A 25,608-nucleotide genomic window follows, 5' to 3' on the forward strand; every position below is an offset into this window, starting at 1 on the left:
CATGTTTGTTTGCCTGCCTTCCCCTCACCAGAGGGAAACTCCCGATGGTGGGGGGGGGGTGTGAGTAGAGGGGGTTCGTGGAGTGGGGATTTTTGTCTGTTTTATTTACTGCAGAAACCCCAGTGTCTAGAACAGGTCCTGGCCCGCAAGCTGTTCATTCACACTGGCAGAAAGCAGGGACCGTATCTCCCTACAGTTGAGCTTTCGGAGCCCTCTCCTCACTCCCTGCCCTGCAGTTTGCCCTCTTGTGTGGCTTGCGTGTTGTATGCACTTGTGTTCATTGTACTAGAATCCTTCCAGGGAGTGGGTCCTTGTCAGGGTCATCAGATGGTGCAGGAGAGATGGAGGCCCTACCAGGATGTGTCAGGCCAGCTCTCAATCCCCATTTGCCAGGGATAGTGACTGTGCAGTGCTACCACGTGTCTGATCCATGTGGGCAGGCGGGTGAGGGGGAGGAGGGATCTGTCCCTGTTCACAACAGCTGTCCTGTGTAGTGCCTTTCAAAAGCGTCCTCAGGACATAGGGGAAATGGTTGCCCTACTTACTCTTATTATGTCCCCCACTCTGCTGACAGACTGAGCATGCACCAGGAGCACCCCGTTCTCATGGCACACTCCAGTGCATGTGCTCTGGTAGCATGCTCCTTCTCAACATGCAGCCCCCACCCTATGCTATCCTGGAGGCCAGGACTAGAAGTTAAAGAGGCTGAGAATATGTCCCCACACTCCCACTAAAACACCTGTCCAAGACATGGCAGCACCACCACCTCCCAGTTTGGATTTGTGGCTCCTTAATGATTTATAGGCCTTTCATTCATTTTTGCATTCTTCTCAGTCTAGTGGTTATTTGCTTTGGAAGAAGACTTTTTGCTTCCACATGCAAGCCCCTCTCTCTTCCTCTTCCCCGTTGACCTCATAAAAGTGTGTCAGCTCTTTGTGTCATTCCCAGCGTTTTGGCTGCCTTGCCTTCTTGTCAAACCCCCAGGTGTCCATCACCCTTTTCTGTCCATCTGATACTACTTCTGTGCCTGGAGAACAGGGACAGCTGGATATTGCACCTGCAAATTGACACAGGCAGAAATTGGCTTCAGAATGGTTGGGGGCATTTTTTTTTTTTTTTTTTTTTTTTTAAGTTAATAGTCAGAAAAGGCTGTTTTGCCAGAAACAAGTCTGGAAAGAAAATTCAAAAGAAAGACAAAACTCATCACCTTAAATATAAAATGAGGGACTCCAAGTGAGACTGGAATAAAGAGGTTTGGAAATACATGGCTTTATTTAAAAAAAAAAAAAAAAAAAAAAAAAAGTTGTTTCTGCTCCCAGAGTGCTATGAATCGAAGTTGTTTTTGTCTGCCTCCTACTTCAGCCTGCTCCACCATTATATTGAAGACAAACTCCTTGTTTTCAAGTAATATAACCCCTGGAAACTATCTTAAGCTAAATAGACTATTATACAGGATGGGCTCATAAAGCCTCCAGGGAATACTCAAAACTCAGGGATGGGTGGAAACAGGAACTGGGAGTATACCTGGAGCCAGTTTCTCCCTCTCTTCCTCTTTCCCTCCCTCTTTTCTTCTTTTTCTCCAACTCCCTCCCTCTTTCTCTCCCCACTCCTTCCCTCCTTCCTTTCCCTCCCTACTTTCATTATCTCTTCCTTCCTCTGTCTCTCCTTCTCCCTCTCCTTCCTCCAGAGGCATCCAGTCGAGGCCAGGTGTGCTACTAAACGTCCAGGACAGGCCACCACAACCAAGAGTTATGCAGCCCTCAATGCCCGTAGTGCTGAGACTGAGAAACCTCACCACTGGCAATGGGGAACCACTCGAGGTTTTGGAGCAGGAAAGTGTCAAAAGGATGTGGGTGTTGACGTGCTCATAAACCTGACCAAAGTTAATTAGCATGAGAATATCTTACTTTATGCAATGGGGAGACTCCCAGAAAGCTTTGAGACAATCAAGATTTTAGAAATGCAATCCTATCTTAAACTAGGGCAGCTGCTAATGAGAAGTCCAGGGATCTGTGGTGCCAGGTTTGAGAAACTCAGCTCTCCTGCCCCAGCTGCTTGGCCAGCCTTTCAGAGGGAACTCAGAGGGAGTCTCTGTCATAGATTGATTCACCTCTGCTGTGTTTTCTTACATCTGAAAAGGGTCACTTCAAGGTTAGTACTTCATCTGGTCTTGCAAAAGGGGAGAGTCCAAAGTTTAACCTAATTTTTCGTAAGAGATGAATGTCACATGGTTATGGGAAATACAGTAAATTATAGGAAGAGTCCTTGGCAGAGATCTGGAAGCCTTGACTGTGCTGCTGACCTGGGTGACACAGGATAGGCTGCCTGCCCTCCAGCCTCTCAGTTAGCCCTGGGCAAAGGCTAGACTAGACCTCCAAAACCCAGCCACATGTAGCTGGAAGGGGCTTTAGCTCTGTCTTTTGTGAACATAAGGTAGCTAAACAAACAAACAAACAAACAAACTGCCTCTGACCCAAAAATTCCTTTTCAAAGCAAAAGAATAACATTCTGATTTTTAATATGAATAATAAAATGACAAATTGAGACAATAACGTTTCCATCTATACCAGTGCTTCTCAATAAAGGAAACTTCACCCCCCCACACCCTAACACCGCCCCCCCAACCCCTGGGGGGCATTTGTCAATGCCTGCAGATATTTGTGATTTGTCCCAGCTGGGAGTGCTACTGGCATTTAGTGGGTGGAGGCCAGGGATGCTGCTAAACATCCTACAATGTACAAGGCACAACCCCACTACAAAGGATTTTCCAGCCCAAAATGTTAATCAGTAGTGCTAAGGCTAAGAAATCATGATGTATACTGGTAAGAAAAAGCAAAAATTCTCAACTGCAGTATGTCATAAACAGCACTTATTTCTTCTTACAGTTTAGATCCCAGGCTGAGCTGATGTTAATACATTTGGGTGGTGTCTACACTGACCCATCAAAACATATCTGGTATAAAACCACTAGAGAATACTGCCTTCCAGATTCAGCAGATATGAGACAAATAACATCCTGTTCATTTAGAAAGAGCTGTGTTGAGGGATACTTGCTAAATGCCTGAGATCTCTCTGGATGACTCTTCTTGCTCTTGTTTTTACAAAGTAGCCATTCCTGGGCTATTTGTCAAACATACCTTATCTCATGTAATATCATCTTTTTTGTTTGGTGTGGTTTTTGAATTCCAGGCAGACCGTGCCTAGTATAATAGTCTTGGACAGACATTCTTCCTGTCTGGAGTATTTTCTTCCTGTCTAGAATATTTTAGTTACTGCCCTAAAGTTTTCAAAATGTTCTTTCTCTAAAAAGATATTCTTGCAAATCAATAAACTTCAGAAAATGGAAAAAGCTGACCAGTGAATTTTAAGATATGGTGTATTTCAATGAAAGAGTAGACATAATAAGTAGAAGCGAAATAAAATGGGCTCAGAGCATGCCCTCAGCATTTACATGTAGCTTTCTGTCTAGAGATCGTCCTTGTGGATCCAAAAGAAAATTGAACAATATATCAGTCATGAAAATAAACAATGGCTCGTCACCAAAAAGAAAAGTAGGCAATGGGCCTAAAATAATGTTTAACTTTACATCCCCACTCTATTTTCATTTTGTTTTATTTCTTTGGGACTGTATGGGGACACTGGGCGTTACCTGCTATTTGAAACGTCTATGCATTTATTTGGCTGGGCAAATGAGATCAAAGACAGTAGGGATACTTGTTGGGAAAGGATGTTGGTAAATATGGATAGTGATAATAACGCATTAAAAATGCAATCCTGATGTGCTCAATTATTTTTAAAAATAAGGGCAAAGAAGTGAAATTTTAGAAAAATGTGTGATTAGCCTATCCTGTTTTTCCTGAAACAATAGACCAGTTTATATTTTGTCAGTATGCATTGTGTCCGTGTGTAGTAAACATGTAGCCACTCACGTAATTTCTAAATACTGTATTTTCATTTTTACCCCAAGGTATAGGGATATTTAACAGGTGGTTATTTCATCCACTCAAAATGTTTCAGAGAACACTGTGAGGTCATTCTTTTTTTTTTTTTAAACACCATTTGCTAGAAAAGAATGCCTTTCAAAACTTAAGCCCACCTTCATTGGCCTTAGGTTATGCTGTTTCCTCTTTTATACATGTCTTCCTCAAGTCATCTGCTCCCCAGTCAACACCATCACTTCCCCACCTGCTCAGTCTTTCCCAGGCTTGTGAATTCCTATCCATCCTTCAAAGCCCAGTTCAATATCCCCTTCCCCAGACTTCTAGGAAGAATTTATTATTCTCTCCATTATACTACCATAGGATCTCCTACATGTTCTGCTGTATCACCTGATGCGTAATTGCCTGTTTATTCTTGTAGATAATGAGATCCTTGAGTGCATGCAGTTCTTATTCCTCTGATCTATTTCAACTTTGTATATCCAAGGACTAGTACAGGGCCAAGTTCAAAGCAGGCAATCAGCATGTCAATATCAAACAAACAAGTGAATAATGAGTTGCTGGAAAGGTGGAAATAAGATGAAAATAGGATATAATTCATCTGTCTGACATCCTTCCCCCATTAATTTGTAATGCCACTTCTGAGATATACCAAGTATCCATATATGTGTGATTTGGTTTCTTGTCTTTTCAATGTATGCTACTGGTATCAAATGTACTGTTCCAAACATACTGGCCTTTGACTGTCTATTTGAAATGTGATTATATTATATTCAGAATCTGGTATGTATGATATCAATTTTTTATATATGTTGAAGCTTAATTTGTGGTCAATTGGTATGAATATTCCAAGTGGTTTTTTTTTTTTTTGAGACAGAGTCTCGCTCTGTCGCCCAGGCTGGAGTGCAGTGGCACGATCTCGGCTCACTGCAAACTCCGTCTCCCAGGTTTATGCCATTCTCCTGCCTCAGCCTCCCGAGTAGCTGGGACTACAGGCACCCGCCACCTTGCCCGGCTAGTTTTTTGTATTTTTTTAGTAGAGACGGGGTTTCACCGTATTCGCCAGGATGGTCTCGATCTCCTGACCTCGTGATCCGCCCGTCTCGGCCTCCCAAAGTGCTGGGATTACAGGCTTGAGCCACCGCGCCCGGCCTCCAAGTGGTTTTGAAAAGTGTGTATGTTCTTTGAATTGCTGGATATGAGATCCCTTTTGTATTCATAGAGCAACTTTAGCTATTTGATCTACTAGTTTCTGTGAAAGATGTCAAAATCATTATGATTGTGGATTTGCCAATTTCTCTTTGTAAGTCTTTCAATTTTGCTTTATATTTTTGAGACCGTATTGTCATACAAAAGCTCAAAATTATATCCTTCTGGTAAAAATAAATCTCTATTGTCTCTGTCACTAATAATGCAAATATATATATTTGCTCTGTTTTGGGTTTCTATTGGCTAGTTTGCTGGGTATGTCTGTCTTTCTTACATTTATCTCATGTTATGTTTGTGTTTCTTGAAAGGATTTTTAAAATGTTATCTAAAAATCTTTTTTTGTGATGAATTAGAGCCACTTATTCTGATTAGAGTTGTATTAGGATTTTTTTTATAATCACTGTGCTTTTCTATTGCATCTTTTTTCTCCTTCCCTGCTTTTTATTGGTTTAATTAAACCTATATTTCTTTTTCTTTTATATATTTGTGTGTGTGTAAGAGAGAGACAATCTCAGTCTGTTGTCCAGGTTGGAGTACAGTGGCACCATCATAGCTCATTTTAACCCCGGACACCTGGGCTCAAGCCATCCTCCCATATCAGTCTCCTGAGTAGCTAGGACTACAGGCATGTGCTACTATGCCCAGCTAAATTTCAAACTCTTTTTAGAGATGGGGTCTCACTGTGTTGCCCAGGCTGGTCTCTACCTGGCCTCAAAGTGATCCTCCTACCTTGATCTCCCAAAGCACTGGGATTACAGGTATGAGCTACCACACCCAGCCATATATTACTTTTGATTAATGGATTTCATCCCACCCTTTTTAAAATTATCAAAAATTTAATACCTGCATAATTGACTTAAAATATTCTTCAGTTAATTAGTAGCTCTTCTTACATTTCCCAAATTATGAGAACTTTAGACTTCTTCATCCCCTTCAAACTTCCATGTCATTTTTTTACCCTGTGTTTAAGTCCCCTAAAATTAGTCATCTTGTTATCGTTGTGTACAAATAGGGCATGATTAGATTGACCCACATTTACCAGTTTTCTTGCTCACCGCTGCTTCTGGAAATCCTTCCTCCTAGATTCAGTTTGCTTCTCACTGAAGTATATCCTTTAGTATTTCTTCAAGTGAGGATCTGTGATTGGAAACTCTTGACATTTGTCTTAAAATATCTTTACTTCACCCTTGCTCTTAGATGATAATTAGCTGGGTATAAAAGTTAGGTTGGCAATACTTTTGTCTGAGCACTTTGATGAAATTATTCAATAATCTATTCATCTCTTCCTGCTGAAGAAAAGTCTATTTTTACCTATTTCTATCCTTTCAAAGATAACCTGTTTTGGTTTTTGTTGTTGTTGTTTTTTAGGATTTTGCTTTGTCTTTTGGTGTTCTGCAATTTCAGTATAATCGGCATAGATACAGATTATTTTTATTTATCTGGTTTGAGTCTCATTTAGTGTTTTTTTAATCTGAAGATTTTGTGTCTCTTACTACAAATTCTAGAAAGATCTCAACTGTTCTTCTCCTTAAATATATATTGCTTCCACAGATACCCTAAACTCCATCATTTCTCAGCTTCTGAAGATCATGACTCGTTTGCTTATCTTTTCTCTCTTCTGCATTTCCAGTCTCTCACCTATTGTATCAATTTCATCAACAAGTCAACTTGCCCTGGTGTTTCCCATCTTTTAAAAAAGTCCTCCCTTGACTCCACATCTCCCCTGAGCTATCCTATATCTCTGCTGAATATCATAGCCAGCCTTCCTGATAGAGGAGGTGCCAACATATTTCTCTACTTCCTTACCTTCTTCAGTTCAGTTGAGTCTTCTACCCTCAGCCATCCAAAGAGATTGCTCTTGCTAAGGTTGCTAATGACTTCCATGTATCTGTGTGAATATTTAAAAGTACTTATTTCATTGAACCTCTTAGCATTCAACATAATTGACTATTCATTCCCTAAAACATTCTTCACCTCTTGGCTTCTGGAACACTTCGTTGGTTTTCTCTAAATGTTTGAATGCTGAGTGCTTGGGGATGAGCTCTCTTTTGTTTTCTACTCCCTATCCTTAATATAGTCATGTGCTATATAACAATATTTAGGTCAATAGTGAACCACATATATCCTGGTGAACCCATAAGATTATAATGGAGCTTCCCTATATAAGTGTACCATTTTTTATCCTTTATACTATATTTTTACTGTACCTTTTCTATGTTCAGATATGCTCAGGTACATAAATCCTTACTGTTATGTAATAGTTGCCTACAGTATTTAGTAAAGTGACATGCTCTAGAGGTCTGTAGCCTAGGAGCGATAGGCCATACCATATAGCTTAGATGTGTAGTAGGCTCTACCATCTAGGTTTGTGCAAGTACACCCTATGATGATCCCCCCCAGTGATGAAACCACCCAAGGATGCTTTTCTTAGAATGTATCTCCATCATTAAGTGATGCATGACTATACTTTTTATTCATTCACACAATTTTAAATATCATCCATTCATCAGAGATGGTGAAATGTATACCTCTGGTCTTCACTCCTCCTCTGAGCTCTCAAATTATGAGTTCCCGCTTGACACTAACACTTGGATATCATAGCAGCATTTAACCCTAACTCATCTAAAATGGAATTGTTCACTTTCTCCCCAGAGGAGTGTCTTTCCCATCTCAGCAAATGGTATCATCATTTACCTAGTTCCTAAGCTAGAATCTCAGAGTCATTCTTGACTCCTCTCTCCCTCAAAGGCCCACACTTATTCTATTATCAGGTCCTGTAAATTCTGTCTTCAAAATATATCTCAAATTCATCCACTTTCCCTCTCCACTGCCAGCATGCAGGTATTAGACTCTATCATTATTCAACTAGACTACAACATAGTTTTCATATCTATTCCACTATTAACACCCTCCCATTCATTTTCAACACAATTGTCAGAATAATCTTTTTAAAAAATCTATGTCAAGTCCTCCAAGAACTTCCTACTGTACCTAGATTAAAACCAAATCCACACTCATGAATAAAGCCTTTAAGGCCCTGTGTCACTTTTCCTATCCTACCTTCAACTTCGTCCCTATTCCTCTCCCCCCACCTTTTGGTGTTCTGGCTTCCATATATTCCTTCTGCTGGGAATGATCTCTGTCCCTTTCTCTTTCCCTATGGAAGAGAACTAGCTCTTCTTTTCCATCCGGTCACCTTCCAAAAAAGGTTTTCCTGACCATTCTGGATAAGGTTGGACCCCGCTTGGTCTCTCTAGTAGCGGCCTCATCTTTTTTTCTTCTGTAGCCATTTTTATACTTTTTTTTCTGGAGTTGCATTTTACATATTATTTTATTATATTTAATTGATCTTCACAGCAGATTAACAATTGACTTTGCTGCCATAATTAAGAGCATTTCTAGTAAAATATTAAGAAATGTATGATTGCTGAATTTAGAAAATGTTCAACTTTAGATAGGATACTTTACTGAGGAACTCTTTTAGTACTGAGTTCAATCTCTGTAGGCTTCTAAGTGAATTACAACATTTGGCCCTGTGAGTCCTTCTGGGATGAATTATCTGCATTCCTGTTAAAAATGCTTTGTCATTTCTTAGGGTCATTCCCTAGAAAAATGTTGAGAAATTTTTGGCATCATTTTCAAAGCAGGAACTATATAATAGGCAGTTTGCATGTGATAAACTGAAATACCAGAAAGACTACTATAACTTCGCTTTATTACAGAGTCGTAAGCTCTTTTTAATTTATTAACTAGCTTATCTTCTTTCTCTGTTTTTATTCATCTGTTTCCTTAGAAGAGATCCAGATCCATTTTGTTTGTCTCTTTACATACACCCAATTACTAACATGTATGAATAAAGAACTCAAACTGAGACTCTTTTTTTCTTAAGTAGAACTCGGATGAACACCTTTCTAAATTGTGACCATACTCGTCACCCTGCTTTTTTGTTAAATAAAAGCAGTTTGTAAAACAGAAACATTGTCTACATTTCTTTTATTTATTAATAGAGGTTTATGACTTTGAAAGGCCTTCTATAATGTTTTATAATATTTTAACTTTGTAAAAATTCAGGACATTTTCGTGCACATTTGTATGCCCCCAATAGACTGCCTATGGTCATTTTAGATTGACCATGGCCACATTTGCTTCCTAAAGCTCTTTCATGCCAGTATTTTTGCTTTGTTTTGTTTTTATTTTAAATCATAATTTAATACAGGAGGACCTATGCCTCAATAATCAGAGATAAGACCATCCTTACTTTGTGATATTCAGAATATTTAACAACTGGCTGGGGGCATCAATCAATGAGACCAGCACTTTGGTCAAGCAGGAAAGATTTTCAGCTTACTTACCTGAAGGCCACACCAAGTCCTACTGAATATGGACACTATCTCTGGGGAAAGCAATTCCAGAGGCCCTATTGGTTGCCTGCATGTTTAGCCAACTCCTTTACTTTTTAAAATGCCTTTTTTTGAAAGTTGCTCAAAGACTTGGAACCTTTTAATTATCCCATAATCATGTCTTATTTATACCTGCCTGGATACTGTAGAGATGGGAAAACTTCAGTCTAAAGGACACAGTAATTGAGTTTTGCCTTCCAGAACTTGCTGAGCTAAATGCAGGTTATAGCGACCAGCCTGGGCTATCTTGGGTTTGTCTACACAGTGCCTTGTTGTGGGTGGTCAGAGTCTTACTCCTTAGCTGATGGCATGGCCTGTAAACTGTTTCTCCACGCTCCTTTCTGACTCTGTCCTGGGGCATTGATGCCCATTGTGTATTGATGTGTATTGATGAAGGATTTTTGAAGATCAAAGCACATCTCTGTTTTCTCAGGATCTGTTTGCAACTGCCTTACTGGAAGGAGAAGCCCAGTGATCGCTCCTGCTGATCTTCATTGCCATATCTGAGGCTACCTGCCTTTAAATGACTCTGAATTTTCTGACATTTTGCTTCTTTTTGGATCACAGGTCCACACATTCCGAGGCCCACATTGGTGTGAATATTGTGCCAATTTCATGTGGGGACTCATCGCCCAAGGGGTCCGGTGCTCAGGTAGACACAGAACTTCCTTCTTTTCCAATTATATGAAATGCCACTGTGCTGAGCTGGAGGATGTCTCTCCAGAGCTGAGAAATGTGCTCAGATTAGCTCAAAAGTCTAGCTTTCTGCAGGGTTCAAGGCCTGTCTGTGCTTAATGGGGAAACTATTTCAAGTGTTTGCAGGAATGAAAAAGAATATCTCATGTTTATGCAAGGAAAGAAAAACAGTACATTTCCTTAAACACCTACCTGCCTCTTACAATAGCCAGTAGTCCGTAAAAGAAAAAAAAAAAAATCAGGCCGGGCGCAGTGGCTCAAGCCTGTAATCCCAGCACTTTGCGAGGCCGAGACGGGCGGATCACGAGGTCAGGAGATCGAGACCATCCTGGCTAACACGGTGAAACCCCGTCTCTACTAAAAAAATACAAAAACTAGCCGGGCGTGGTGGCCGAGGCCTGTAGTCCCAGCTACTCAGGAGGCTGAGGCAGGAGAATGGCGTGAACCTGGGAGGCGGAGCTTGCAGTGAGCTGAGATCCGGCCACTGTACTCCAGCCTGGGTGACAGTGAGACTCCGTCTCAAAAAAAAAAAAAAAAGAAAAAAAGAAAAACAAAAATCAATTCCGATGGAACTGCATCGCTAGAAAAGCCATACTTTTTCCTACCCCATCTTACTACAAAAGCTAAGACATAAAAATAGTAATAGAGCTGGTTAATATTTACCACATACCAGGCACCAGTTGATCTCTATTTATCATGTCATTAGCCTCACCAACAGACCTTGGGAGAGATGCAATTATCCTTCATTAAAAAAAAAAAAAGAAGAAGACACAGGGGCTTATTTGCCCGTGGCTGCGCAGTAAGGAATAGAATATTGTTTCAGTGGGAGCCGGATTCCAGAGCTCATGCTCAGTGTCTCTTTGTCATCAGATTATCAGTGAAACCATGCACCTTGATTTGATATCACATATTTTCAAAGTAGTTGGAAAGCCTGGGTAATTTTCCACCTGGAATTGGAGGTATACACCTATTGCTAACAGCACACATCTTATTAAGGTACATCTAAAACAATGATAAAGAGTTGCCAAATTAATGCGTAACTCGGTTTCCTAATTCATGTTGCCATGGTTTTTCTGGCAAACACCTGTGGCTGAGAGCAAGACCAGCCTCCTCTGATATTGATCAGGTTTCTACCAACACCATGACTGACTTCTTCCTTGCTAGGATATGATTTTTAAAAATCTTAGGAGCATTTAGAATACAATAAGGTAATGACACTAATTAAGGTGATCTTTCCCATTTTGGCTCACAGCATCCTGTAACCCTAAGTCCTCCTCTCTGCCTGGAAGGGGCTTCTAGCTTCTATTATGTAAATATACCAATCACCAGTGTTGATACCTGGATGGTTCAAGTAGTTCTACCTCCCCCATTGCAGGTGTACGTTTAAGGGGGTGGTCAACATAGCTCAGAAGCAGCTTCTCCGTAAATATTCAGAAACCCTGATTAACACCAAAGACTGACTTGCCAGGAGTCACAACGCATCTCCCAGCTCAGCCACTGAGCAAAGGGGTGGAATATCTGAATTACTCAGTAATTTGGCCTGAGTAATTAATTTGGCCTGTCCATATTGAACCTACCAAAAATATCCCTAATTGCTGGTATTATCCAATTTCAGCAAGAAATTGGTCCAAAGTCAATATTATGAGAACAAAACTCTGGGCTTCATATTAGCTGTGAACAGCAACTTTTCAACTTTCTCTGGGATAAAAGGGTTTTTGTGGGGTTTTTTCTGGTTTTGTTTTTTTAAAACAAGACATTTTCTGAGGCCATATTGTTAGTATTCTCCAATGGCTACTCTTTGGCCTTATATTTCCTCTTAGCAGCAGGGAGACTGAAAACTAATCATGAAAGCTTAGGAAGAACCATTATTGCCTCTCAGCTTTCCATATATTACATCTTTTAGAGTATTTTTAGAATGCACTGGACTTTATTTGTAGCATATGGACTTCTACTGCTTTGTAAAAAAATGGAATATTTTTACATTTGTTATATAACATCTTAATTTTAATAAAACATCAGTATTAAACTCTACATAAACACATTGTTGCTTTAGGTCTTAAATTAAAATGGATGATTCCTATGATATGTGGTACCCAGGGTGGCAATTCCAAAAGGTAGAAAGTTGAGTGGTATTTACAGGGGATAGGTGGATGGGGAGTTATATTGTTAAATGGGTATAGAGTTTCAGCTTTGGAAGATGAAAAAAGTTCTGGAAACCTACAGAGAACTCAAACAAATTTACAAGAAAAAAACAACGCCATCAAAAAATGGGCAAAGGATATGAACAGACACTTCTCAAAAGAAGACATTTATGCAGCCAACAGACACATGAAAAAATGCTCATCATCACTTGCCATCAGAGAAATGCAAATCAAAACCACAATGAGATACCATCTCACACCAGTTGGAATGGCTGTCATTAAAAAGTCAGGAAACAACAGGTGCTAGAGAGGATGTGGAGAAACAGGAACACTTTTACACTGTTGGTGGGACTGTAAACTAGTTCAACCATTGTGGAAGACAGTGTGGTGATTCCTCAAGGATCTAGAACTAGAAATACCATTTGACCCAGCCATCCCATTACTGGGTATATACCCAAAGGATTATAAATCATGCTGCTATAAAGACACATGCACACATATGTTTATTGTGGCACTATTCACAATAGTAAAGACATGGAACCAACCCAAATGTCCATCAATGACGGACTCGATTAAGAAAATGTGGCACATATACACCATGAAATACTATGCAGCCATAAAAAAGGATGACTTCGTGTCGTTTGTAGGGACATAGATGCAGCTAGAAATCATCATTCTCAGCAAACTATAGCAAGAACAGAAAACTAAACACTGCATGTTCTCACTTATAGGTGGGAACTGAACAATAAGAACACTTGAACACAGGAAGGGGAATATCACACACCGGGGCCTGTTGTGGGGTGGGGGGGAGAGGGGAGGGAAAGCATCAGGAGATATACCTAATGTAAATGACAAGTTAATGGGTGCAGCACACCAACATGGCACATGTATACATATGTCACAAACCTGCACATTGTGCCCATGTACCCTAGAACTTAAAGTATAATAATAAAAAAAAAAAAGTTCTGGGGATGGCCAGTGGTAGTGGTTGCATAACAGCGTGAATGTACTTAATGCCAGCAAATCATACACTTAAAAATGGTTAAAATGATAAATTTATCAGAATTTAACAAAAAAAATTAAATAAAGTTTGTAAGACATACTAAGAATTCCTAATGAAATCACTGAAGAATAGCTGGGCAGATATACTTACATTTTTTATCACCATATTTGCTATTTATTTTATTTGACCTAACACATATATAGTACTTAACTATATTTCAGACACTATACTAAACACTTCATTAACTTTTATTTGAGCCTCATGGCTAATGCCAGGGGGTAGGTGCTATTATGATCTTCTCTAAAAGAGGATTCAACAAGAAACCCAGCCAACTTTAGCGCAGTTCGCCAAAATTTACATTCATTAGATAGATGTATCAAAATATTATTGAAGTCACTTGAGCTTTGTTGAATTTCTCATGTTGATAAAGATGAATTCGAACTTTTTTTTTTTTTTTTTTACTTTAGAAGGAGGGTAGATAGAGAACTCAAGCCAATAAAAATTACATGAAAATCACTTAGAAATTACTACTGATTTTACAAAAGTTTAGATCCTCTTAAGTTCTTAGTGTGCTTAAGTGCTATTTTATAAAGCAGATGACTACAATATTCCTTATCATGTGTGCACATGTGTTATTCTTTGGGCCTAGGAAAACAGTATTAGAAGACAGTTTGAGTAGACAGCACATCAGCTTTGAACAACTTCAGCATTGAATGTAGACTGTGCTTTTTTTTTTTTTTTTTTTGGAGACAGAGTCTCCCTCTGTCGTCAGGCTGGAGTGCAGTGGCGCGCAATCTCAGTTTACTGCAACCTCTGCCTCCTGGGTTCAAGTGATTCTCCTGCCTCAGCCTCCTGAGTAGCTGGGATTACAGGGGTCCACCACCATGCCCAGTTAATTTTTGTATTTTTAGTAGAGACAGGGTTTCACCATGTTGGCTGGTCTCAAACTCCTTGCCTCAGGCAATCTGCCCACCTGCCTCAGCCTCCCAAAGTGCTGGGATTACAGGCATGAGCCACTGTGCCCGGCCAACTGTGCCTTTTTATCGTCAGAGAAATTCCATCAGTGGATATCAACTGCTAACAGGCTTTTCATGTGTTCATTGAACTTTAAAAGCACCTTTTTCAGCTTTGGGGTTTCATATGAACTTTATAAATAATCATCACATTACATTACATGGCATTGGTATAAACTCTCAAGTACTCCTACTGGTGTATATAGTTAGGCATTATTTCCACTCACAGGTGTCAAAATAAGGCACATAGAAAGGAAAGTGGCCTACCCAAACTGCCCGAGGAGAAAGGGATTGGAAACAATGGGGCAACCTTTCAGGAAAGGGGAAGAGGATACCAATGGTCATGGACTCCTCAAAGCAAAGATTAGAGAGTCCTGCAGAAAGAGTAACTCTGCCTCTCACACAAGCAGCATCAAGAGCTTAAAGGAAACAGCCTGGAACAAACCCTAGGTGCCCTTTATAAGCCAGGATTGTCTGGGAATCCAAACCCAAAATCCTACTTGTGGACCCAAAGGGTTCCAGCCTGAAACAGGAAAACAGATACAAAAAAACCTGATCAATTACCTAAGCTGTCTCAGATGTTCTGTTCTCAAGGTCCAGCGACAGAGAAGGCTTAATGAGAAAAATGGAATCATATACGGGTTTAGTGATTAGAGATGATACTCGTATTTATCCTGTAGACAGTATCACCTAGAAATGGGATAGATGTTCCAGAGAAATATGTCAGACCCTTGGGTGGTGATATTTTTATTTCTGGCAACATATAATTTGGGTTGTGCTTTGACAAAAGGGCTGGGCTAAGCTAATGTGGCTTCTTTGTTTACAGACTGTGGATTGAACGTACACAAACAGTGTTCCAAGCACGTTCCCAATGACTGCCAACCTGATCTCAAGAGGATCAAGAAAGTATACTGTTGTGACCTCACAACACTTGTGAAGGCTCACAACACTCAGAGACCCATGGTGGTGGACATATGCATTCGGGAAATTGAAGCAAGAGGTTTGGAAAATACTTCCTATTATAGTAGCACAGTGATTTTATTTTTATTGTTTGTTTTTACTGTTGTCAAGGAAACAGAATTGCTCTACTACTCTTGCTGGGAAAATGACCTAGGCATGTGTGCGCACACACACACTCATTCTCTCTCACAGATAGACTCAATCCAACCAGCTATATCAATTTCCATCGTATATATAAACCATGCATATATGCATTCAAAAAATGTTTACTGAACATTTATTACATGCTGGGCATTGAGGTAATAAAGGTCACCATTCTCACCGTCAAGAAATTCATACTTCAGCTGTGTGCAGTGGCTCACGCCTGTAATCCCAGCAGAAGCTGAGGCCAGACAATCACTTGAGCCCAGGAGTTCAAGACCAGCATGGGCAACATAGTGAGACCCCATCTCTACAAGTTTTTTTTTTTTTAATTAGCCAGGTGTGGTGGTACACACCTGTAGTTCCAGCTACTGGGGAGGCTGAGGCATGGAAGAAATTCATACTTTACAGTGGGCAATCAGGGGAGCAAATAAACAAACATTGTGGATGGCTGTGTTCAAGGTACCACAGAGTCACAAAAGAAAATATTTTAATCCTATTTAAGGACAATGCGAAAAGGTTATGGCAGAGGTGAGGCTTGAATTGGATCTTTGAAAAAAAAGGTGCTTCTATTAAATAAGAAATTGTTGAGCTACACATACATCTCCTACCATATAAAAATGTGCTCCTAAATATTCATTGTTTATTTTAAAGAGGAGAGTTCAAAGATTTAAAAGATCTGTTCAATGAAAAATAAGATAGAAACATTTCAAAAAAAATGTTCTTTTTATTTATTTATTTTTTATTATACTTTAAGTTCTAGGGTACATATGTAACAAACCTGCACGTTGTGCACAAAAAATGTTCTTTATGTTGTATATGAGTCACTTTTCCTTTATTTGTGCTTTCTTTGGCCACTGTTCAGTATCAAAATGTTCACTGACGTTGCTGGATGTAATTTGGGTGATTTGGCCGTGTATAGAGCCTTTTTGTAAGGTTTAAACCACTTTTGCCATGTATCATATTCTGTTATACTTGGTATCCATTATTGTGTCCTAACTGGCTTAATATATTTTATACATATATTTTATACATATATATTCATTGGTCAACTACCCCATTTTTTCCAAAGCACAACTAAAAAGGATGTCATAGCTTATTATCCCAACCCTTTTAGAGAGAGGAAATTATTCCCTTTTCTGTGGAGGGGGGAAAACCATAGCTATCCTGTTCCTTGAGAACTTGCTAATTTAATCTCAGAGTGTAAGAAATGCCTTCTATCTTTTCACCACTGTGGCTGACAGAGCTTAATGAGTGCTTTGGGATCTGGTGAACATATTAATCCAGTGGCTAAACTGGGTAAGAGGAAAGGAGGGATTCCCTGCCTCTGGATGAGTAGTTGGGACAAGTGGCCCTGGGCCCTGCAGTTTGAGGTCAGATTATCAGCCTCTCCAGAGCCTGCAATCAGGGCTTTTCTGAAGAAGCTGGGGTCCTCCCATTGTGATCCTTAGCAGAGACAACTGATAATTCAGGCAACATTACTGACATGTCTAACATTTAAGAATAGGGGGCCGGGCGCGGTGGCTCAAGCCTGTAATCCCAGCACTTTGGGAGGCCGAGACGGGCGGATCACGAGGTCAGGAGATCGAGACCATCCTGGCTAATACGGTGAAACCCCGTCTCTACTAAAAAATACAAAAAACTAGCCGGGCGACGAGGCGGGCGCCTGTAGTCCCAGCTACTCGGGAGGCTGAGACAGGAGAATGGTGTGAACCCGGGAGGCGGAGCTTGCAGTGAGCTGAGAGCCGGCCACTGCACTCCAGCCTGGGTGGCAGAGCAAGACTCCGTCTCAAAAAAAAAAAAAAAAAAAAAAAAAAAGAATAGGGGGCACTTCACTAATTTTGCCTAGTTCAAGAGCGAGATAAGAGTAGCACAAATTCGGAACTGATGCCCAAAGAGTCACAGCACAGTGATTAGAGCCCCAGGTATTAGGGGCCTAAGCATGCAAGCAGAACCAGAGAATGGGCTGGGAGAAATTTGTGTGACACTCACATACCCAGCTGTGGAGCCACCACTGCCAACATTTTTCCCCATCTTCCATTCGTAAAAAATTCCTTATTGTTCTCCAAATGTTCTTTTATGTTCATTTGTCTCTCCATGATGTGGTAGAGTGAAAAGATCAAGGACTTGAAGTTAAATTCTCAGCCCTGTCTCTTACTGGCTGTAGCACAACCTTGGGCAAGTTACTTACCGTATTTGTATATGTGTTTCTTCATCTATAATATGAATAGAATCAACTGTACCTCATAAAGTAGTTGGCGAGGATTAAAGTGACTTGATACATAAATGGACCTAGTACAGTGTCCAGTCTACCAAACTCAATCTGTGTTAATTTTACGTTTTCTTGGAATGACCCACACCCATACCTCCACCTCCAAATCTGTCTAACTATATTAGCCTGTACATCTCAATGCTGTCACAGAGACCCTAAATAACAGTGCCTTTGACAAGATAGAAATCTATTTCTCTCCCCAGTAATAGTCCAGGTACCCAGGAGCAGTCCAGGAATAGTCTGTTCCCCCATGGCAGGAACCCAGGCACTGCAGCTTGTTGCTGTGTCCTGCTTGAGTACTATCCTGCATGCACAATCGCAGTTGGCCACCACCATCTCATCTGCATTTCACTCAATAGGAAGCGGAAAAGAGCATCCTCAGTTCCTTTAAGGCCACAGAAGCCATAAATGTCACCTCTGCTCCCACATGGGCCAGAGTTTAATGGACACTGTAATGGATATTGTTCTAAAAATCAAAGGTTCCGTTACAACAGAAGAATGGGAGAACAAATATTGGAAGGATAGCTGGCAGCTTCGGCTACTCTGGCAAACTCTAACCATCCTTTATCATTTCCTTCAAAGATTAGCTTCTTTAAAAAGCATCTCGATGTAATACAGGGTGACACTTTGCTCAGTGAAGCATGGGCTAAAATCAGGAAAATTACCCCCATTTAATTATACTCTAAACCATACAACTTGGCGTATTGTTTAAAGCATAGATTTTTTTTTTTTTTTTTACTTTAAGTTATAGGATACATGTGCAGAATGTGCAGGTTTGTTACATAGGTATACATGTGCCATGGTGATTTGCTGCACCCATCAACCCATCATCTAAGTGTTAGGTCCTGTATGCATTAGGTATTTGTCCTAATGCTCTCCTTCCCCTTGACCCCCACCCTCCAACAGGCCCCAGTGTGTGATGTTCCCTTCCCTGTGTCCACGTGTTCTCACTGTTCAACTCCCACTTATGAGTGAGAACAAAAGCATGGATTTTTCTATGTTCCTTGAAAACCTGGATTTCTTTGAAAGGGACTCAGTGAATCTTATGGCTGAATGTTTGTTTCTCCTACCCCACCAAATTTACATTTTGAAGCCCTAATCACCAGTGTGATTGTCTTTGGAGATGGAGGTCTCCAAAGAAGTAATTAAGGCTAAATGAGGTCCTAAGGGAGGGACCCTAAACACTATGACCAATGTCCTTATGAGAAGAGACACCAAAGAGCAAGCTCTCTCTCTCACTCTCCATGCACATATACCAAGGAAAGGACGTGTGAGAGAAGGTGGCCATCTATGAGCCAGAGAGCGAGCCTCACCAGAGGCCAGAACTTTGATTCATCCATCAACAGGCAGAGTTCAATGTTCACTGCTAGGGGCTCCCATAATCCACTGGGTCTGTGCCTCTGTGGCAGTGCATGTTCCAACTGGAATGAGAGGTGCTCATATGCACCAACATCTTAGAACAGGATGACCCACAGGTTTCATCTTGTGTGACAACTACAGTTGATCAGTAGTGGTCACCTGAGCAATTGGAACTGAGATGAATTCTGAGGCTAAATAGGGCTCAGTGGGAAAAAGGGCTGAGATCAACTAAGAGCATCTGTCATGGTCACAGAAGGGATGAGGGGAAGTATTCGTGATTTACACCATGTATTTGTTGTCTCTGATGCATACCTAATGAAGACCCTTATATACGGCAGATAATACATACTCCATAAATGTTTTCCAGATGAAAAAACAAGAGCATATGTGAGTTATCAAGGGTTTAGCAGAATATATGGCAGCAGCAGCAGAAGCTATTTGTTTGCTTATTTTTACTGTAGCTCTAGTTTGATAGCGGCTAGTTGGTGCCATACAAAGTCTGAAATCCGGTCCTTTATCCCTGCTCATACTTTTGGGAACTGACTTGTTTTTAGGACATATCTTAACAAATCAATAAGCTCCAGGAACAGAAACCAAGTCTTTTTTTCTTAGCCTAAATTTGCAGTAATCCAATTTCCAGAAGCAATAACTAAAACTTTATTTTCCTGCATCTGTTTGTATAATCAGTTGTCTAAAAGTATAACAAGTAATCATTTTTAATTAAACAGTTAACATAGTCTTATTTACAAGTAAACATGAAAGGCTGTAATAGTCTAATTTTTCCCAATAAAATCAGAGTGATACATATTAGATATCCACATACATACACATGTGTATCTAGTACAGTGCTACATACAATATAGCACATGGATTAAGATGATGCTAGGTACCCCACTTACCCTGCTGTGATTATTACACATTTTATGCCTGTATCAAGATATGTCATATACCCCATAAATATATACACCTACTATATACCCACAAAAATTAATAAAAGAAAGATGATGCTAGGAAGAAAGTCAGGTTGCTTCCTACAATGATGAAATTCATGTCCAGCAAGCTCATGAACAAAGGAAAGGAAGTAAGGGAACGGTCCATGAGAATCTTAAATATCAATTCTCTTTGCAAAGCGGAGAAGGATGAAGACCGGATTTACACTGCGAACTCCACCGCTACATGGGCAAATGAGAACAGACTTGCCTGGAAATTGAGACAGACAAGTCCAAGTTCTGATGCAACTGTGTGTGATAAATAAGATCACTGTCTATGTTTGCTCATTTCCTGATAGCATGTAGTGTAGATGTGAAATTAGAGTCTTTTTTTTTTTTTTTTTAGATGTTTCAAGAAGCTAAAGTCTCTCTCTCTCTCTCTCTCTCTCTCTCTCAGGATTAAAATCGGAAGGCCTTTACAGAGTCTCTGGGTTCACTGAACACATTGAAGATGTCAAAATGGCATTTGACAGAGGTAAGCTTGTACTTTCTTGAATGCCATCTGACATCCTAACACCCTTCTCATTTGGAACTAGATTTTAATCATAGTAGAAATGGGGTTTCAGAACTACTAAGAGTTGTTCTTCAAGAAACGGAGAAATAATGGCTTACAAATCTCATGTTTCTGCCTCACTGGGCAAAGTGTTTCTTTCGCAGCCATTGACAAGTGATCACTGTCAACGGGCAGACAATCCATATGGCATTGGAGTACCCGTCTGCATCCCCTGTCTCAGGATCCCATTCTTCTCCTTCTCTCAAAGCTCCAAAGAAGGGATCATAAGGATGGGAGGGCACCCCCAGCACTAATGTAGGGGAAGGCAGTGGACGTGTAGGAGGGAACTGCTTTTGTTCTTTATAACTGTGGTGTATATTCTCTAGAACATACTATCTCTTAAGTCAGATATCATGGCTATCCTGGGGATTCTGTTAAAAATACGGGTCACTGGGACCCAACTTGAAGGCTCATTCAGAAAGCTGGATAAGCCCAAGAATCTGTATTTCTAATAAGCAATCCAAGTAATTCTGGTACAGCCAGTCAAGACATGGAACCCCTACTGGATAGAGCCTCTACTTTGTAGTGTGGTATATGAAATCAATGAGGTTGCCCTCCCTCTCTCTTTAGACTTCTCTCCAGTTCCTCCTCCCTACTGTACTGTACACTCCAGCAATCCTGAAATACACCCTATTTGCTGCCATGAAGAAGTGCCTCAGCTCACATTGTCCTGTCTATCTGAAATGTATTCATCTCTGCCTAGCCAACACCTATAATCAGGGGTCAGCTCAAGCCTTTTCTCCTTGAGGAAGCCTCGCTGACTGCCCCAAGCTAACCTCAGAGCTCAACTTCCTTTTCCCACACGCCCCCCACATTCCCCACACTTCTTCAGCATAGCAATCTTCCCATTTCCTTGTCATTGTTGAGTTGCATATCTGACTGTCAATCTAACTGGAACTGTTGGTTGGCAGAGAGTATCTCTTTTCCTTGGTTCATCAGGGCTTAATGGTGCTTGGCACATGACAGCTTCTCAATAACTGTTTGCTAAATATGTAAATAATGAAATAAACATGGCACATCTTCTATGCTTTTACTGTTTTCTATACATCGGCAGCTTTTTTTATCTTCAGAACCAAATTTGCTGAGGCATTTATTCTTTTAATTCTTTAAGTAAAAGATATTAAGAATTCCTATATGATTAAAACATTTTTATCCAAAAAATGTCATAGGCTATGACAAATTGGACTGGTATTTCCTAATGGTAAAACTAAAAGTCAAAAAATGTCTTGAGAATTATTGTTAGAAATGGTAAGAAATATAGGCCGGGCACGGTGGCTGATGCCTAGAATCCCAGCACTTTGGGAGTTGGAAACGGAGCAGGTCAAAACTTCTGTGCTGATCCTTTGTACTGCCTACAAAGAAATAATTCCGGACCAACAATAAATACCAGATACATTAGTATAATATATTTAAAGTGCTGAAGTGAAATAACTGTCAAAATAGGCCGGGCACAGTGGCTCACACCTGTGATCCCAGCACTTTGGGAGGCCGAGACGGGTGGATCACTTGAGGCAGGAGTTTGAGACCAGCCTGGCCAACGTCGCGAAACACCCCCCTCTACTAAAAATACAAAAATTAGCCAGGCGTGGTGGCACGTGCCTGTAATCCTAGCTACTCAGGAGGCTGAGGCATGAGAATTGCTTGAACCCAGGAGGCAGAGGTTGCAGTGAACCAAGATTGCGCCACTGCACTCCAGCCTGGGCTACAGAGTGAGACTCTGTCTCACACACAAAAAAAAAGAAAAAAGAATGATAAGAAATATAACATCACATATCCATGAGGAAAGGGTAAAGTTTCCCAGATTAAATTCCTAGGGGATCAGGGAGGAAGGATAAAGTTAAAAAAACAAATAAACAAACCCCTTCAGTGAACCTGAAAGAAACAATAAGAACTGAAACTATTCAACAATCATTTTGTGAATGTGACTTCCAAATCCAAGTCTAAAAAACACTGGTGGAGATGTATTAGAGCTTCTTGATGTTCTCTTGTTTCAGATTAGATTGTCATTTTATTATGAACCTTTGTGTCTATAATACAAATTATTGTGCTAAATTTCTGTTTAGCAAATTACCAGGGGCGGGGACCCAAAGCACTGTTTGAAGTTTGTTTTATCACCCGTTTGCCTGCACAAACCCTCAGAGCCTACCTCCCTCTCACCAGACTCCCTTCTGTTGCCTCCTACACTTCAGTGTTACTAGAAGCCAAAAGAGTTAGCTGAGACTTGTCAGGGAGCATTCACCATTGGATTTTTTTTTTTTTCTTTCTGTACATGCCTTGGTGAAATAAGGTCCTAATTAGGACTTGGATCACTGATTGTTTTTCAGATGGTGAAAAGGCCGATATATCTGCCAATGTCTATCCAGACATAAACATCATCACTGGAGCCCTTAAACTGTATTTCAGAGACTTACCCATCCCTGTCATCACATATGATACCTACTCCAAATTTATAGATGCAGCAAGTAAGTACTTCAAATTAATTTTTTATTTTTAAGAAATTTTTAAGTACAATGCTTTTGACCTTCAGAAAATTAAAACTCAGAACTATTTAAATTATTGCATTTGTACCTGTCTTGTCAAGTGAGGGCACAATGGTAAACAGATGACCAGGCATAGTTCAACAGCTGACTTGAACCAGTTCTAAGAACTCTGTGGACTGACGTATGTGTCAGGCAGTTCTGTCCACATCGTTCCTTGTATGCTGGGAACCAACACAGTCAGGCCCATTCCGTGTTGAAAGCATGAATATTTCTGTCGGAGAAAAAAAAAATCTTCAGTGAGGACTGACTAGATCATGCGGATCCAATCTTTTGTCTTCCCTGGGCCACACTGGAAGAAGAAAATATACTAACATTAATGATAGCTTTAATGATAATTTTAAATAATTTTTAAATAAATTAGTTTAAAATCTAATAATGTTTTAAGGTTTACAAATTTGTGCTGGGCAGGCCGGGCGCGGTGGCTCAAGCCTGTAATCCCAGCACTTTGGGAGGCTGAGACGGGTGGATCACGAGGTCAGGAGATCGAGACCATCCTGGCTAACACCGTGAAACCCCGTCTCTACTAAAAAATACAAAAAACTAGCCAGGCGACATGGCGGGCGCCTGTAGTCCCAGCTACTCGGGAGGCTGAGACAGGAGAATGGCGTAAACCCAGGAGGCGGAGCTTGCAGTGAGCTGAGATCCGGCCACTGCACTCCAGCCTGGGCGATAGAGCCAGACTCCGTCTCAAAAAAAAAAAAAAAAAATTTGTGCTGGGCCATATTCAAAGCTTTCCTGGGCATGTGCGGCCCACAGGCTGCGGGTTGGACAAGCTTGGTCTAGATTAACTACTTTTATCTGTTAGGCAGAATTTCATTCCTAATCAGTTAAAGTCACAACCAAGTTTTGTCTACTGATGCTGTTCAAAATGAACAGAAGGCCAGAGTATACTGTGTCAAGCAGTATACTACAACGTCTCACCAGTGCCTTCTAGTTTAATTCCCTCATTTACCCCATATGGCAAATCTTATAATCCCATTTTACAGAGAAGAAAAGCAAGGCTTGGAGAGCTGAGCTCATGCGTCCAGGAATGGGACATCAGGATTTGCCTTCCATCAGCCCAGGGTTGCTCATTCCGTGTTTGGCACTTGGGCCCACTGCTGTAGGAGAGAGAAGAGAGTGAAAAGAGGGCAGGTCTGGAGGAAGGGACTACACTTTGCCCAGGAAGAGGCCAAAGTGACCAAAGGGAGATTCAGATGCTGAGACACATGACATAGAAGTCAAGCTCACTTTGAGGAAGTTTTTTGCTTGTTGATGTTGTTGTTATAAAAAATTAAAAAAAAAAACCTTTAAAGGTTGAAAAGTTTAGATATGCTGTTAAATATAGTAATGAGATGCCTGATGGGGAGACACAAAGGCAGTGTGAGATGGGATCAGTGTGAGATGCACTTTTCAGATGAGCTGAGGCCCTGACCCCGGTAAGACTATTCCCTCCTTCCGGGGCCCTAGTGGTCCTGGCAAAGAAGGTTCTAGCATCCTCTACTCCAGGAGGAATAGCAGGAGGGTTTTCTTTGAGTAGCTGCCAGTACCTATCAGAGACCCAAAAGCCAGAAGCATGTACTCTTCCTCCCATTGTTAATATGTCCAGTCTCCACTTCCTAACCTGGGCTGTGCACCAGGGTTAAGCATGCCAGCACTACAGTGAGAAGTGCCATGAGTGCAGGCTGAGTTGGGTGGCTCATTGCCAATGTCCTTGCCTTGTAAAATATATTAGGTTGTAGAAGTCTCCTAGAGAAAGACTCATTAGACAACTTCAAGGGAATAGTACTGTATGTGGTGCAGTTTAAATTAAAACTTGTGGGAGTGATATTTCTAGCAAATCTACTGTTCAGAAGAAAGCAAAGCACAGTCTGCACATATGCTCCCTGACTGTATGCATTCTGCTGGCTTACGGATTCATGGAGGGCAAGGACAGTGTCCAGCCTCTGGCCACCCAGAGGACATTCAATAAGCATGTGGTGCTCAGCCTCAAACTCTTTCCTGAATGACACAGGACACCAACAAATTGATTAAGTGAAACAGTGCTTGGATTGCATCAGTTTAATAGAATCCTGCCCCCATTTCTGGCTAAAACAAAAACTTCTTGTTACTTCTCTAAAAACTTGAATGCCACCCTCTGAACTAATACCCATCATGCATGAACTTCACAGAAATCTCCAATGCAGATGAGAGGCTGGAAGCCGTCCATGAAGTGCTGATGCTGCTGCCTCCTGCCCACTATGAAACCCTCCGGTACCTAATGATCCACCTCAAAAAGTAAGCTCATGCCTCGTGCACAAAGCCTGCTCTGCCCCTAGAGCAATTAATGCATAAGGAAAAGTGGAGAGCATTCCTCCCCAGCCCCCTGAGGGGACCGAGCCTCCAGCCCCAGCCATAACTGCTGGAGCTTCACTG

At 40.8% G+C, this 25,608-nt stretch overlaps 1 protein-coding gene across 3 annotated transcripts in view; it reads left to right on the forward strand.

Moving 5' to 3' along the window:
* The window catches only part of CHN2 (chimerin 2), a 320,147-nt gene that overhangs the window by 289,423 nt on the left and 5,116 nt on the right, over positions 1–25,608 (forward strand). For all 3 annotated transcript variants that reach the window (XM_033193754.1, XM_033193755.1, XM_033193756.1), the window contains 5 exons: positions 10,115–10,199; positions 15,227–15,400; positions 20,519–20,596; positions 22,999–23,136; positions 25,365–25,470. In XM_033193754.1, the coding sequence (XP_033049645.1) occupies positions 10,115–10,199; positions 15,227–15,400; positions 20,519–20,596; positions 22,999–23,136; positions 25,365–25,470 (581 nt within the window). The remainder of the gene's footprint in view (positions 1–10,114; positions 10,200–15,226; positions 15,401–20,518; positions 20,597–22,998; positions 23,137–25,364; positions 25,471–25,608) is intronic.

Source organism: Trachypithecus francoisi, unplaced genomic scaffold (genome assembly GCF_009764315.1).
Source record: "Trachypithecus francoisi isolate TF-2019V2 unplaced genomic scaffold, Tfra_2.0 Lachesis_group4, whole genome shotgun sequence".
Lineage (NCBI taxonomy): Eukaryota > Metazoa > Chordata > Mammalia > Primates > Cercopithecidae > Trachypithecus > Trachypithecus francoisi.